Source organism: Cibotium barometz, chromosome 5, assembly GCF_041138505.1.
Source record: "Cibotium barometz isolate CiBa-2024 chromosome 5, ASM4113850v1, whole genome shotgun sequence".
NCBI lineage: Eukaryota > Viridiplantae > Streptophyta > Polypodiopsida > Cyatheales > Cibotiaceae > Cibotium > Cibotium barometz.
In genome coordinates this window covers 17,289,035-17,305,725 of record NC_141050.1, presented here as the reverse complement: position 1 = coordinate 17,305,725, position 16,691 = coordinate 17,289,035, and the positions used below count along the sequence as shown (strand labels likewise).

Genomic DNA, 16,691 nt, shown 5'->3' with positions numbered 1-16,691 from the left:
AATCGAGTGATTGAAGTTCATTCAGTCAAATATGGTGCGGGCTATTTTAGATCTATTAACATAGTTTGAAAGCACTCTCTTAAAGCTTTCATTCAAGCAAGCACTGATTCAGATTCCATTGGAGTGGTCAACTTGACATAGTTGACTTTTTATAAACACTATTGCCATAAGACACAACATGCATGGGATGATATAGCACCATATATAACCTGTATACTTTGCCTTCTAAATTGAGAACAACAAACATTGGGGGTTGCTCCACATATACCTCCTCAAAGTATATACCTCCTCCTCAAAGTATTTGTTGAGAAAGGTTAATTTTACATCCATTTGGTAGCCACTTTTCCTTGCCTACCAATGCAAAACCATGTGAATAGTGGTCATGGGTAAATATTTCTTGAAAATCAAAGCCTTCCACTTGTGCAAAACATTTTTTAATAAGCTAGGCGGTGTACTTTTCTAAGGTATGATCATATTTGTACTTGTCTTGTAGAGCCACTTGCCTTATGGAGGCCTATCCACCACAAAGTACTAAGTGTAATATTAATAAAGAATTGAGACATGCTCTAATTGCATATGGTTACTATCTAGTGAGGGTCCTCTAAAAAGAAGTAGGCTACTATACTAAAAGTATACTATAATCATCTAGTTAGGTTTCTCTGAAAAGAAGTAGCCTAGTATACTAAAAGTATACTATAATCATCTAGTTAGGGTTCTAAAAGTAGGCTACTATAAGTATCTACAAATAATTGACCAAATTTGCTAATCTTTTAAATTTCAACATTAGGTTTTGCTCTAATTTTTTGAATTTCAAACATTAGGTTTTACCCCTATTAAAGGCTAGCAATGGTGCTCTATCCAAAAACTGTAAGTATCACCCACTTAGGGAATGTCTTATCGGCATTTTAAGCTCTTCCTCTTGATATAATTTCATGTCATTTGATGATAAAAGAGGGCCCTTTGCTTGTCAAGAATTCTCCTGAAATTGGACATCTTTTGTTAGTTATACTTTTATCTTCCTTTGCTTCGTGAAATTGGACATCTTTTCTTAGTCATATCTTCTTAATCTCAGGGGAATAGAGCCAACAAGATTTTGACTCCTTTATATAACCCAGAAAATATAAATTTTAGCTTTTTAGATTCAAATTTTGTATATGTACAATAGGTTCATGCATGTAGCAACCATAACTAAGAAATTTGAAATGTGTAATAGAAGACTTCTTACCCAAGTAGACTTCTTGTGAAGTCTTGCCATCCACCACTACCTTTGTTGCAATTACCTTCGCTACACTTTTATTGAGGATGTAAACTATTATGTTCATTGCTTTGGCCCAAAAAGAATTTGGAAGTCCTTTCCCTATATTGATTATACTCCAAGCCAACTCCATGTTTGATTCTTACTCTCACAACTCCATTTTGCTACCAAGTCTGAGCCTTGGTTGGCTTCTGTCGAATCCCATTCTCTTTGTAGAAAGCATCAAATACCTTTGATGTGAACTCACCTCCCCAATCTATCCTTAAATTCTTCACCTTCATGCCTATTTTTTATTTGACCATAGTAAGCCTTTGTTTAAACTTTTCAAATTTGTGTGATTTCTTCTTAATGAAATAAACCTAAATTCATCTACAATAATCATTGATCAAAGTCAAGAAGTGAAGGACCTCCCAAATCTAGTTTTTACACCTTCCCATAAAGGTCCACATGTATAAGCTGCTATAGAAGAGCTATAGGCTTACTCTTGTAAGAAAGATTATGGATGTTGTTTGCCCATCATTCAGCCTTCACAAATTTTTGGTTTGTTAGCAACAACTTGAGGAATATCCATCACCACCGTCCCTTTCTTTTGTATCTGCAAAGTAGTTTATAGATTGTCTCTTCTGATTACTCATCCCTTAATCTTATCTTGACAATCTGATTTCTCATCCCTTATCTTGATAATCTACAATTGTCATTTCCTTGATGAGAACCCATGGGTTATGAGATCAATGAGGATTACTAAAATGAGGTTCTTCCTCAGATTTAGGACAGAGAATATATGATAACTAGTTAGTAGAAACTTCTTAAAAAAGAAATAAGATTATTATAACTTTATTACCAATAAGAATAAAGGGAGGCTAAAGGGAGGAATACCAGGTTAAAGCTTCATAAGTAGCATAATTATTTATTATCAATGTGTTTAGATTACATGGCTTGCCAGAATCCATTGCGTCAGATAGAGATCCACAGTTTACAAGTAATTTTTGGCAGCTTGTTTTTACTAAACTTGGCATGCAACTCTACATGAGTAGCGATTAAAATCCATATACTGATGGTCAAACTAAGAGAGTCAACCAAGTCTTGGAGGATATGTTGAGAGCTTATGTTGGAGAATGACAGAGCGATTGTGAAAAGTATTTGCCTTTATTGGAGTTTACATATAATTCACACAAGCATTCCTCTACAAACTTTTCTCCATTTAAATTGAATTGTGGATATAATCCATTAATGCTAGGTACAATTGGATTACCTTAGAAGACCCCCAGTGTGCAACTGAATTTTTGTCTCAAATGTAGTTAAATTTAGCTAGAGCTCGAGATTATATCCGTCGGGTTACAGATCGAGCGGTTAAGTATGCTAATCCTAAGAGGATTTCTCATTCTTTTAAAGAAGGGGAGAAAGTGTTTCTACTTATTCCTCGAAGAATGGAGATGCTTCGTGTGAGTAAATCTACTAAGTTATCGCCTAAATATTGTGGGTCATGGACGATTTTGAAACGAGTCGGAGATGTGGCTTATAAGTTAGACTTACCACAACACTGTCATGTTCACTCAATATTTCATGTGAGTCGATTGAAGCGGTATCATCATGAGAGTGATAATTTAGTTGATGGTATGATTGCTTTGTTGGAACATGATCAAGAAGATCATGGATGAGAAAAGATCCTGGAACAAAAAGAAATACGATTGCGAAATCGTACTCTTTGCGAAATCGTACTCTTTGCGAGTTCCTTGTAAAATGGAAAGGACATCCTTTGACATATGCAACTTGGGAAAGAGAATTTAGGTAAGAATGTTACGACCCTTACACATGGTAACACATGGGACTTACACATGGCAACATTTTGGACGTGTACATTGTTATGTGAGATTTACACGCCAATAATGCATGGGATAGAGTATGTTGCATGGGTAAACCAATGGCAGCATACTAGTGCACATCATTGCTTATAATAATAAGTGTGAACAGGTAATGTTCATGGGTGAAGTTATAGGCCAATAGGTAATGTTCATGGGTGAAGGCCAAAGACCCAGTGATGTGTAGCATGGGGTACTAGTAGCAGGGACACAATGGGCGTGTGAGTATGGTGTGTGGTCGGGAAGGTACACACTAGACACCTGGGGTCACTGGTATATATTATGGTTGGGTGGTTAAACATGATATGCCAAGCTAGCTTTATTTTTGGGTGGTTGCAAGATCAGGGTGCCTAGTTTTGTCCACTCAGGCACCCTGTAAACAGTAAAAAAACAGGCATTTGTTTACCTTTAGTGGCTAATCTCTCCTAGTAAATGAAGGAATTTCGTTTCAAGTTCTTTTGTTGGAACATAATATTCAAACTTGTAAATATAGTTGCATAATTTGATTAAGCATTAGATAGTCAAAAGTCCTCATTTTCTTAGGTACAAAGTCAATGTATACAACCTGTCCCAAATTTGAACTGATTCCATAAAATGCTAATATCTTTTACATATAAACTCATATGATATTCCCACTTTGTACCTTAGATATTCACATAATATGGAGCTTAACTTAAGTTTTTGAGAAAATTTTAAGATATTTATCTATTTTCTTTAAATATTTCAAGGTCTTTAAAGTGTTATAATATACGCCACTTTTTGTACCCACAATAGCTACCACTTAAAATCCTCAATCTTGTAGATCAAAAGAGTGGGTAGATACTGAGACATTAGTAGAATGTGGTGGTTAGTAAAAATTTCAAATCCAATGGTTGGATTTTTAATGATCTCTTTTTCAAATTTCTTCCAGACTATCAGAAGGCTTGGAAATATTAATAATCTAATTAGTAAAATTACATTTTTGATGTGAATCATCTAAAACCTATAGGGACTAGTGTACTTGTAATGGTGCATCTATGGAAAAATAAATTGGATCACTCTAAGTATGGAAAGATCATTTGTTTATCATTTCATCATATTTTTTATTAATTTTTATTAATTAGACTAATTTATATTAATTTAAGTTATATTGGGTTAATTTAAGGGAAAGCGTATTTTCTATTGTTTGCTTGATCTCATTTTAAGTATCTTGCCCCCCAAAATTTGCTCTCCAAGCATTGTCCTAGTCCAGCATAAACTGGATAAAACTGGACACCCTGATCTTGCAACAACCCTTTTGCTATTCTTGAGTTCATATTCTTCTCTCTCACATTTTTTGCATGAGGCTAGATACAGAGACCTTGCTTGCCTTGCATGGAGATCTTACATAACTGTTGGCTTCGAGAGCATGAGCTTTCTTTTCCTTAGCTTCCTTTGATGTTTCCTTGGCTACTATCCTCGACTTGGTTTGGAGCCTCATGCCATGGCATTAAGAGGGACTATATTTGAATAAGTCCTCATTATGATGGTATTAAGAAGGAATATATTTAAATAACTCCTCCTTGTATGGTCCTCCTTGTATGGTCCTCCTTGTGATGGTATTAAAGAGGACCGTATAAATAAGTCCTCCTTATACAGTCCTCCTTGTATGCTTAATAAGTTAAGACTCATTTAAGTGACTGATACTCTTTCCACTGGGGTGATTGTCACTCTATTGGCATAACCCTTGAAAGTATATTGGAATCCACACTCGTAACATGTACCTCCATATGTGGAATGACATTGGGGTTTGGCATTGGATTCAAAGATGGAGTTAGGGCACTTGGTATGACAGCTCTAAGGACACTTAGCAAACGGGCCCTAAAAAGACACTCAACAAGGGCCCTTGCAATGAAACATTAAAGAGGTGGCATACACGATATGTTATTGAAGTCTCTTGTTCTTTATTGCACCATAGCTTTGAATAAGGAGACAATGGCCAAGGGCTGTTCTAGATATCCATATGAATCAGACAGCTCATATGACTCGTAGCTCTCTTGTTTTAGATTGTGAAAGTCCACTAGGGCAAAGTCACTGAGTATTGTTATTCCAAGAGGAAACCAATTGGGGTGGTAATACCTGCAGTGGGTATGGCATTGGTAGAAGTCTATACATACTTCTCAGTATAGGATTATGATAAATGGGCAGTGGATTATTGGTTGAGAAGCATTTGGTATGGGTAGTAGACCTAGTGTGGTTGCTTTAGCATCAGGAGCATAGGTGGTGCCAAGTTTTCGTGGTACCAATAATGAGTTATATCGTGGTTCCATAGCGCAAGTAATGAGCATAATACAATTATTATTTAGGCCTTAGTAGTGGACACTTCGTGCTTGTATGGTTTTGACAATAAATTGCACACCAAGCCATATCTCTGCATGGAAATAAATATCGATGTTTAGCTTACGAAACTAGCTGGGGTTGGCCTTGGGGTTGCCCTTGCCACCTAACACCTAAACAATTCAACAAATTTTTTGCTAACTCCTCCGTACTCATGTTCTTGACTAGGACTCTAGCTAGTGGCGCAAATTGGTGGGAAACCCTTAGTGATTGAGGCTTTGGATGATGCGGCCTGACTTCTACATCCTTATCCTATAGATTGTCTACTAGGTCTATTACCTCATGCAACACTCAAAGATGTAGTGTTTGGTCAGGAAGCCTCTTGCTCTCGAGGCTGATCATAACTCGATCAGCATCTCATGTAGGGATACTTGGTTTTAGCAATATAGTCCTGCATTGTTTCACCCTCTTCTTGCTTTAAGGTTATAGATCTGTGTGTGTCTCAAGACCTCATGGCTAGCCGTTTCATGTGGATTTAAAGACCTAAACCACTTGCATGCTTTGCCTTCAAGGTAAAGTCCTAATAAACAAATCAATCTTGGTGGGATCATCAATCCTTCCCACGGTCTCTCAATTTTAATAAAACTTCTCTAAATACTAAATAGGATCTCCAGTTCCATCAAATTTGGTCATAATCCTTGAGACATGGCTTTGTTTTACCCAACTCTAAGCCTCTAGGTATTATGTTTACAACAAACCCCCTTTCCATGTTAAACGCCATCCTTCAGACATGGCTTTGTTTTACCCAACTCTAAGCCTCTAGGTATTATGTTTACAACAAACCCCCTTTCCATGTTAAACGCCATCCTAAGCATGTCTTCTGCATATTCACATGGTAGTGGAATGTAAGGAGTGGTTGTAGAAAACCCTTTGTTTTAGCGTTTGGGGTTTCTTGTCCCATGGGTTTGGGCTATGTGGTTTCTAATGGCACTTGTCCTATGTTGTTGGCTTTGAGGCTGCAAGCTCGTTGAGGAAATGTTATGTGAATTCCCTTGTGGATCCCTTTGGTTTGAGGTAGTCCCAAACATTACCTCTTTACCCTTCCTCATATTTCATGTTCCTCGTTTGAATGGAGAAGAACTCAAACTTGGTCCTTATAACTTGGTTTTATGGTAAAGACGCTTCTATAATGAGCTTTTGTGGAAAGTGGGACTATTGCTTACACTATGTGCGGTTCTTGTTGTGTGTTTTGAGGAACATCATCCCTAAGGTATAGAAAAGAGACATGTCTCGATTGCTTCATATGTGGTTCTATTGAGCTACTTGTGGTTATGGTCAGCTTGGAATAATCCCAGCTTAGAATTGACATCAAATGTCTAAAAATTGTGGTGTTTGACATGGTTTGACCACTTCTTGAGGGAGCAAACCTTGAGATTCCTAGTCTTTCCTTCACTAGAGCTTCACTAAAAAATAGGGTGGTTCAATATGCTTTACTTTGATTTGTGGTGTTTCTTACAGAGCTAGTTAGTGAATCTCATGCTCGAAGGACCACAGCTCCTGATTCCAGGTATTCCACAATCTCTACTCAACAATCTGCATTTAGTTGGCTCATCTTGTCCCAAAGTTTCTCGCTTAAGGTGGATCCAAAGGAGTTTTACCTTTTCAACAAGGGAGCGCTTCGTAGAGTGGCTCTATAAAGTGCCGCTTTGTTGAGTGTTAGTCATTTTTGGGACCAAAAGTTTGGGTGGTTTTGAGGAAGTGTGGTTTGATGCATTACTATAGGAGGTTGCATCAAGGGCTTCACTTTGATGAAACGTTCTCTAGTACTTCCTGACAAGTCTCTACCAAAACTCAAGAAAAAAAATTGTTACAATTTTTTTAACACAACAATAGGTTTTTTGGTTTTTTGGAACTTTTTTTGGCTAAGCTCATGCCTCTAGATTCATACCTCTAGACTCACGTGTCTAGGTTCACATATGGGGTATAGACTTTTATATAATAGGCCAATGACAGGGTTGGTGTGCAATTACAATAATTATTGGGTAATAATTATCATAATTACAATAATTATCCTAATAATTACAAAGGATAAGAATTTTCCTTAGGAATTAAAGTTGCTAAGATTGTACGACAAGAAAATCCTTAAAGAACATAAGTAGGTATGCCCTTATAAGTCTATAAGGTAGTAATAATTGGTTGGTACAATATTAGGTATACATGATAGGTAAATAATTGCTTAGGTGTCTAGACTCACGGCTCACGTATCTTGGCTCATGGCCCATGTCTCTATGCTCATGTGTAGTCGACTCATATTTTATTAATGGGACCGTGGGCTCATGTCTCCCAACTTGAGGGCTCATTTGGCCTGGTTTTTGGAGTTTTTAGGGGTTTTAAGACCTGATGGGAGGTGATTAAGGGTCCTAATTCTGGTTAATAATTAAGGATACTAATCCTAGTTAATGATTAAGGGTCCTAATACTAATTAATAATTAAGGATCCTAATCATAATTAATGATTGTTATACAAGTTGTTAAGTGGTTTTGCTTGTTTTTTTATTGGATTTGCATACTTTTAAACTACCAAATTCAAATAATACATGAATAAACTTTACCTAATTTACTCCTATCTCGCTCTCATCCAAACCTAATGGAGCTTAATTCTTATGTTTTCAAAGTGGATTCTAAATTATAATTACTAAGTTATTCCTTGGCTTAATGCGATGAAATCTAAGCCTTTTGGGCTCCAAAATCATGTAAATCACCAAGATCACCAAGAAACCATGGTTTTCCCCTTCCAAGATATGAACACATCATGCCCTAATATAAATAAACTTCAAATCAAAATCAAAAGCAATGAAATTAACATATCCAAGGCTCCAAAACCAGATATACTTTTTAGAGTGTGACCTCCTAATTAACACCGAGCAATATTGGGTGATCCCAATAGCTTTAAATGGATAGATAAATAGAGTAAAGCCCTAGGCTCGTCCTCAACAATGACTCCAAATATGTTCAAGTCAAGAGCTTACCTTAGCCTTGCTGAAGCATGTGTCGTTGGGTCTTGCCTTAAAGCCATAGCTTGCCTTAGAGCCACAACTACAACTTCCCTATTTAGGTGTGCTACTTCATCCACATGGGAGTCCTCCAATTGTCATATAGGAATGCTCCTTACCGATGGGGTGAAGGGAGATCTCTCTTTGCCTAGATGGAGGTAACTAGAGAAGGTCCTTCACGATGGTTCTCTCTCACAAAAGGCAGGGGAAGAAGAGGAAACTAATGCAAGTAGAAAACCTACAAACAATCCTATATAGCATACATCTTTCAAGCAAGCTTGAGTTAACATAGCATCATGCAAGCAAGAGGAGGGAAGATAAGAGCTCACAAGTATTCTATTGCAAGGGAATGATTGTCAGGGGTGTCACCGAGGGAGCTTGGTTGGAGGGAGATTTTCTTGGCTACCCTCTCTCTCTACTTTGAACACTCTCACTAACTCGTCCTGCCACTATCTCCTCACATCACGTCCAGCCCAGCCCAACTCCCTCCACCACCACCCTTGCTCCTCACACCACGTCCTGCCACTATCTCCTCACACCACGTCCAGCCCAACCCAACTCCCTCCACCACCACCCTTGCTCCTCCCTTTCTCTCTCTATCTATTACCATCTCTCTCTCTCTCTCTCTCTCTCTCTCTCTCTCTCTCTTCCCACTCTTTCTTCTAGCACTCTAGTTTCCCTTTTAGTTATTGTAATGCCTATCTTGTAGCATATGTAGATTCTCCCTTGAATTCTATCTCATGGATCAAAGGATGTGTTTTGGTAGGTAGTTCCTCTTCCCCTTGGAAGGTAAGGCACTCCTCTTCATCATGAGTTTGTTTAGTCAACACTCAAAGTAGATTGATGAGAATTATTCAAGTGTAAGTGAAGTGACATGATAAGGTCACTTACACACACTCGTAAGAGAGCGTACATACACCAAGGAAAAAGTGCCCCGGTCCATTATTAGCTTATGTCCACACATCACTACCATATAAATGGCTATGAATCCCCCCTATAGTGATGACGTGAGCATGTACACGAATCATGTAACTAATCAATACCTAAATGGCAACAAGCCCAAAGTTTTGGAAAAAGCTTCAAACTCTCATAAGAGAGCCTCCGTGAACATATCTGCCACATTGTCATGTGTAGAGACATAAGTCAAGATAATATCTCCCACGATGAGCCTCTCATAACATAATGATAACGCACGTCAATGTGCTTTGTACGAGCATGAAACATTGGGTTCCTTGTATGCACTCTAGCTATAAGTGAAGGTGGAGGTTGTTAAAATATATGATGTACAAGTGATAAAGGGTGAGAGAGAGAGGTCATGTAGGTGTGAACACACCCCAAATAAAGTGGGCATGTGGGTGGAAAAGGGATCTAGGGTTGGCCCAACCCTAGCCCTTGGTGGACCCTATATAAAGGGTAGGAGGCCTCACTTTTTCTAACACAATCAAGACATTCAAGGTTTTTTAAAAGAGAGAAAAAACCCTCTCTTCTAAGGTTCTTTGCAACCTTTCAAAGGTGTTCCTTAAAACTCTTATTTCCAAGGTTTTCCTTAAGCCTTCTGCTCTAAGGTTTCCAATCGGTTTTCAACCGAGCACACAAAGGTTTTTTTTTCTCATTTCTTTCAAGCTCGAGGCAAGCAAAGGAAGAAATTATTATTTGTGCCGTTCTATCATCCGGTGATGATGCATCACCCACCATAGCCATGCGTAACTCTTTCTTCTTTTCCTTCTCCATTCTTTTTTTGTATTCATTGATATAATGGCTTGGCTTTCGACAATAGTTGCATTTACCTTTCTTCTCAGGCTTATCGCTCCCCTTCTTGGCATCCTTTTATAAGACTGGGCTGATTCTATCTTTGTTTTATAGCCACCTTGAGAAAAAGCTTTGCCTTTACCTTTTTGATTGGTAGTAAATATGTATACTAGGTTTTACCAAGATTTCTCTTAAGAGCACTGTAACCAACTTATCAAAAGTAAGGGCATTGGGACATAAGCCGAAGTGTAGATGCAAAACCTTGGTATGAATCCACTAGAGCTTTGCAAACAATAGACTGTATAGGCCTCATTAATACATGATAGCTGCTCCTTTTGAGAACTTTATCGTTGTGAGGAACTTACCCATTAAATCTCCCTTATTCATATGCTCAAACTCTAATTGCTTGTGCAAGGAGGCCACTTGTGCCTTGTTACATACTTGGTAAAGTGCAGTAAGCACATTCCAAGCATGCTTTATAGTTTAACATGAGCGAATAATACTCCTTTTCACTGCATTAATGTATGTGCATGTGTATCACCACTACCATCCCACCTAGCTTGTTCCACTATGGGAGCTACGAATGCAAAGGCCATAGTTACATCAGAACTTGTATCACCATCTAAAGTACATATACTATGTTATTGTGTTGGTACGACAAGGCATGCCTCAATGCCAATAATAACATTCCAAAGCCCTTTGGTGACCAATACATGGCACATCATATAGGACCACAACGGGTAATTGGTTTTGTCAAGCTTATCACATTAGTGGAAAGTAGACCAAATACATCATTGCCTACCATTTTGCCTGCAAATAACTAATGTCTAACACAGAATGCAAATATCCTAACTACCTATAGGTACTGCTAATGCCTACTTACTATAGTAGATCACTAATGAGGATGGAAACCTATGAAGTGTATGAAAGATTACAATGTAGAGTGTGGAAATGATGCTTAGCAGGAATGTAACCGAAATGGCTACTAGTAGATCACTAATGACGATGAACCTGCAAAGTGTATGAAAAATTACAAAGTGTAGAGTATGAAAATGATACTTAGTAAGAATGCAACTGCTTGAATACAACCAAAATGGCCAGTAGATCAACTACCTGAATACAACCAAAATGGCCAGTAGATCAATGTGATGACGATGGAAACTGCAAAGTGTGAAATCCTTGCACTATGCAACATCTTCTCACATGGTAACCACATAGTGTTGCATAACTTCTCCTTCATCTTCTCACACTACAACCACATAGTGTTGCATAACTCTTCTTTGCACCGCATGACATCTTCTCACATAGCAAAAATTCTTGTGCATGGCACCGTGGAAGACCCTTTTGTAACTCCTCTTTGCACCACATAACATCTTCTCACATAGCAAAATTCTTGTGCATTGCACCATGGAAGACCCTTTTGTGTGACATGAAACCCTTTTTGTCCATAAACCCTATTTACTTCACACCTCCATTTGGCTCCACAACCCTTTTTATATTGTTACAGTAACACCTTAAGCTACTATATCAGTTCCAAAATATAGCCTCCACTCTTCATAATCTAGCATCTCCATAGGGACGTGAGCATTTGTTTCAAAAGGAACTCCATGGATATAGGTGAGCATGAAATTATTAATTTTATTCAACATTTGAACAAATGTGGGGCTCTTAGTGCCTTGCACTATGAACCTAGGCAAGGGTGTTACACCTTGCAACTCTTCTGCCTCTCAAACCGTTCTATCCCCATTTTGTTATGTGCCCCTTTTGGCTCCCCTTTACACTATGCAAACCCCTTTTGGCTCCCCTTTTCACTATGCACCCCCTTTTGGCTCCATAACCTCTTTGTGCTTTGGACCCCCTTTTTATACCATTTGCTAACACCTTAACCTACTATGTTTGATCAACTCTTCACAATCTAGCATTTGCATACTAGCATCTTCATAGAGAGGAGAGCATTATGCAAAGGAACTCCATGGATGTGGGTGAGCATGAAATTGTTAATCATGTCCAACCTCTGAACAAATGTGGGGCTCTCAATGCCTTGCAAAGTAAACCTTGGCGCAAGGGTGTTACATCCTACGATTGAACCCTCTTTTGCCTCTCAAACTGCTCTATCCCCCTTTTAGCTCCATGAACTTCTTTCACTTTGCATCCCCTTTTGTTTTGCACCCCATTTGGCTCCGAACCCTCTTTTTCATAGAATTCTAAGCCTCCACTCTTCATAGACCGGGACACATGCAAGAGCATCCATTTCTACCCTCTCTTAACACAAGCCTTCATGTATCACCTTGGAGGAGGAGTTTACTTGCCATCCCTACACATTCTTTTGGTTGTGTATGACCATCATGGCAACTCATCCATGCTGAGCCTGAGAGATTCTAGTAGAAGGCCAGGTTCGTGGCGCTTATCCACATGTTTTACCTTTGATGTCAACAAGGGTTTCCCAAAGCCATCTTCCATTTTCCACCGGCACCTGCTCTACAAGGACTTGGCGTCGCCATACCCGAGAGCTTCCCCACAGCTAGAGAGAGAGGGATAACTTTTGCGTTCCCTGGACATGGATACTGTGAGCCCTTCTTGACCCCCTCGGCCTCTGCGCGCCCTTTTGATTTCTTCTTCTGCCCCCATCGGCCATGGCAACTCAGAACTTCTTCGCGTTGCTCGGTGACGATGAGAACGATGACCCCTCGGCCCTCATTGCTCGTGCTGGAGCTGCGGCTTCTGCCCCTGTCAAGGACCTCAAGAAGCAGCAGCAGGCACCGCCTCCCGCCAAGCTTCCTACCAAGCCGGCCCCTCCCGCCCAAGCAGGTAAGAGCTCACCCCCGCCTTTCTCTAAGATTTCTCCGATCTGTGCAAGTTATGGCTTTTTCCCCAGGGTTTTATCATCAACTGTTCAAGCCATGGGTTTGCTTGTGTAATTCATGGCTTTTCTTTTATGGTTTCTGCATTCCTGCAAGTCAAGCATTGATTATTCTGTGCAAGTCTGCAAATCATCGCTTTTGGTTCAGGGCTTTTCCGATTTCCTCTTTTTTCCGTGTAGGGTCGTTGAGCTCATATGTCCCAGTCATTTTAACACATCAAAGTATTCTCCTTTAGGTTTTCTCTTTTCATATGTGATAGGATTGCGTTTTCTTCTTGAGGTTTTGTTTAGGAGGTTTTTTCTATAGGATTTTGTGCAATTGATGGTCATATGATCTCTGATTTGAAGGCAATCCAGGGTTTTCTGGTCATTCTAGGGTTTCTTCCAGTGTTTGTCTTGTATGCAGGCTTTCCTGTTCAATCGTGTAAGTATTGGCTTTCATGTAGGGTTCTTGAGTCTCCACTAGATGTGGAGAATTCACTCCCTCCTGGAAAATGGGGAGCCATGCCAGCAATGATCCATTTTCGTGGTGCTAAATGTGCAGCCTATGAGCTTTTCCTTGACATCATGGGTTTGGGGAGGGGTAATGGTGACTGGTGGCAAGATAAGGTGAGGCCTCATCAGCCGGGTGCTCCACATTCCCGAGCAAATTGATTTGTCAGAATCTGACACGAATAGGAAGGTGGAAGTGTGACTGAATGTAAGATGTGTAACCATGAGACCCTACACCATGATTTATTCATCTTTGCAAGGATATGGATTTGCTGCACTGCATTTTATGGGTGTTATGATGTTTGTCTTCTGTTTGTCTTTGATGTTATCATTTATTCATCTTTGGGTCTTTGTTTGGACAATCATTTGATCACCTAGTGATGGCATCCCTCTCTTTCCAGCATGCAGCCAGCAAGTCATTGTTATTGAAATATTGTCTTAATTTTCATCAAGGATCCAATTCCAAACAAAGACCCAAAGAAGGGAGCTATGTAGTGACAATGATGAAAATTAAGACAATATTTCGATAGCAATGACTCGCTGGCTGCATGCTGGAAGGAGAGGGATCCCATCACTAGGTGATCAATGATTGTCCTTGCTGTTTCAGACTTTGATATGATATGTATATTCTCACGTGTCTCGCATCACTCCTTTTTCTACATAATCAATTTCTTAATTCTAAATTTAATGATCTACCACATCTTTTTCTTCAGTGAGGGAAGCTCAAGCAGATGGTGGAAGAGGCCGAGGAGCCCGCGGTGGTCGAGGTGGAGGTAGAGGCAGCTATGGGAACCGTGATAGGAATCTTGAAGGGGGCTACAACCGGCCTACCCGAGACAGTGGTTTCCAAGGAGGTGAGCAGAATGACCGTACCTCCAACACCTATCATAATACTGGCGGCAGGGGAGGTTACATGGGTGGCCATGGACCCTTGAATGGAGATCCTCCAGTCACAGGAGAGGAGGGTGGTCGCCAAAATGATGGTGGTGGTCGAGGACGGGGTCGTGGACGTGGCCGGGGTCGTGGATATGGTTACGTGGCGGATGGTGAAGAGCGCTTCGGACCGCGAGAGTATGAGCGAAGAAGTGGCACTGGGCGGGGGTATGTCTTCATTGTTTTATTTCTTTTGCTTCTAGAATGTGAAAAATGGTGCACTCAACTGATACTTGTGCTGCTCATCTTTTAATGCTTAGGAATGAAGTAAAGCGCGATGGTGCTGGCCGTGGGAATTGGGGTGTGGAAATGGATCAGCATGGTGTGCAGTAAGTGGATTCTTGCGCCACCCTTTCTTAAATTTTGATTAAACACAGAATAATTTTGGACTGAATGCGCTCTGACGAACTCATGTGTCCTCTATGTGAATTGAATGTTTTTACTACAGTGACATCATTGAAGCAGGTGTGGCTGAGGAAGAGAAGCTTGCGTCATCTGAGGTTAGTGAGAAGAAACACGAGGAGGTGCAACCAGAGTCTGAAGACACGGCAAAAAAGAATGAAGCAGAGGAGGAGGAGAAGGTACTAGCACATGTTTAGCACAAGTAGTGTATGCCAAGCCTTTTCCTAAGGTTTGTTGATGATATCTGTCTTCATACCTGGCTAGCTGTCTTGTATTAAAATCTTTTTTGTGAGCGCTCTCGGTGCAGGAGATGACTCTCGAGGAGTATGAGAAGTTATTGGGTGAAAAGAGAAAGCCCTTAGAAGCTTTGAAAGCTAAGGAAAGGAAGGTCACAGTCGACAAGGATTTTGAATCCATGCAGCTGGTTGACAAAAAGAGTGATGAGGAGGTTTTCACGAAACTGGTTAGATGCCTTTACCTTTTTGAGTCATTGCCACAAGACACATTGCTCTTTTCAGCTGTTTAGAACTCTGTTTTATGGGGTATTTTCAGGGTGCTGATAAAGGCAAGAAGAAAGAGGTGGCAGAGAAGGACGAGAAAGCTAGAAAGGTATCGTGACATGGAGTCTTGCCCCTCTCGGGTGAGTTTTTGTGGAAGTATGGCTAGCATTTGATTGAATGACTTCTTTGGGTTTGGTTTTGAAGCCTTTGAGCATCAACGAGTTTTTGAAGCCTGCTGATGGAGAGGGGTACATCAGTCCCTCTGGCAGACGCGGACGTGGAGGTCGCGGTCGTGGTGAGCGTGGTGGTGCCAGGGGTGGGTTTATGGCTGGGTACAGTAATTCAAGGGAAGCAACGATGGCTCCCCGCATTGAGGATCCTAGTCAATTCCCCACTTTGGTAGGGAAGTAGGAGCCTCCCAGCTGCACTCGTTTTTGTAGGAAATTCTCTTAATCTGGTCTAAACAGATTGTGTCACCTGTAATCAACTCTCTCAGTTGCTTGTTTGAAGTACTTTTGCAGCAGGTATGCAGCAAGATCGGTGTAGTGATTTCTTTTTAAAAAAGAGGGTAAGAGTCTCGCTGCAGTTTGGATTGGGTGTGGAAAGTTTCTTGCGGGCAATTTTTGACCTTGAAGATACTGTTTTTCTTTGTTGGTTTTGGTTCTTTTTCGTTTTGATTTTTAGGTAGCTTGTCCATTTCGTAAATTAGCTGAAGGACAGAAAAACACATGTTCCTGGTTGTTGTCTGTGATATTTATAACTAAAAGGGGTTATAGTGTGTATTTTGCAATGTTGAAACTACTATGTGTATAATGCTTTTGCAGAAGGCTTATTTTGGTACGCTTCTATTGATTTGTGCAAGGAGAGGAAAATTGGTCCACGCTCATGCAAGGCTCACTACTAAGTTGGCAGCTCACGGTTAACTTGTATTAATCGTCTTAGACAATCTCGTATTATTATTGTGTTTTCAACCAGGTTTCTTTTCCAACTCTAGGCCCTTTTTCCTGAATCCTGGGGGTACATTAGTGTTGTAACCCACAGGTGCTTCTCAAGAGCTGTTTTAATGCTGCATGGAACTTTAGTTTAGCCCAAAGACTAGTATCCCTTTTTATGTCTTAAATGACAGGGTAGATGGTGGTGGAAGCCGGCTTGGTATTCTAGCCAGCTGATTAGAGCCAGCTATATGATGCCAGTCTGATTGACTAGCCATGTGTGATATATTTATTTGTTGCAACGTGTCTTTGTGTCCATGCATGCAAACAACTTTGACTGATGTCTGGCTGGAATTAGTTTT

The 16,691-nt window shown here is 40.0% G+C and overlaps 1 protein-coding gene across 1 annotated transcript; it reads left to right on the top strand.

Moving 5' to 3' along the window:
- Positions 1-12,488: 12,488 nt before the first annotated feature.
- LOC147638136 (RGG repeats nuclear RNA binding protein B-like) lies at positions 12,489-16,052 on the top strand. Its single transcript, XM_086798053.1, has 7 exons — positions 12,489-13,018; positions 14,276-14,663; positions 14,756-14,824; positions 14,944-15,076; positions 15,205-15,360; positions 15,450-15,506; positions 15,602-16,052. Exons 1-7 carry the CDS (start codon positions 12,844-12,846, stop codon positions 15,806-15,808), a joined length of 1,185 nt encoding a protein of 394 aa, XP_086654179.1. The 5' UTR covers positions 12,489-12,843; the 3' UTR covers positions 15,809-16,052.
- Positions 16,053-16,691: the final 639 nt, after the last annotated feature.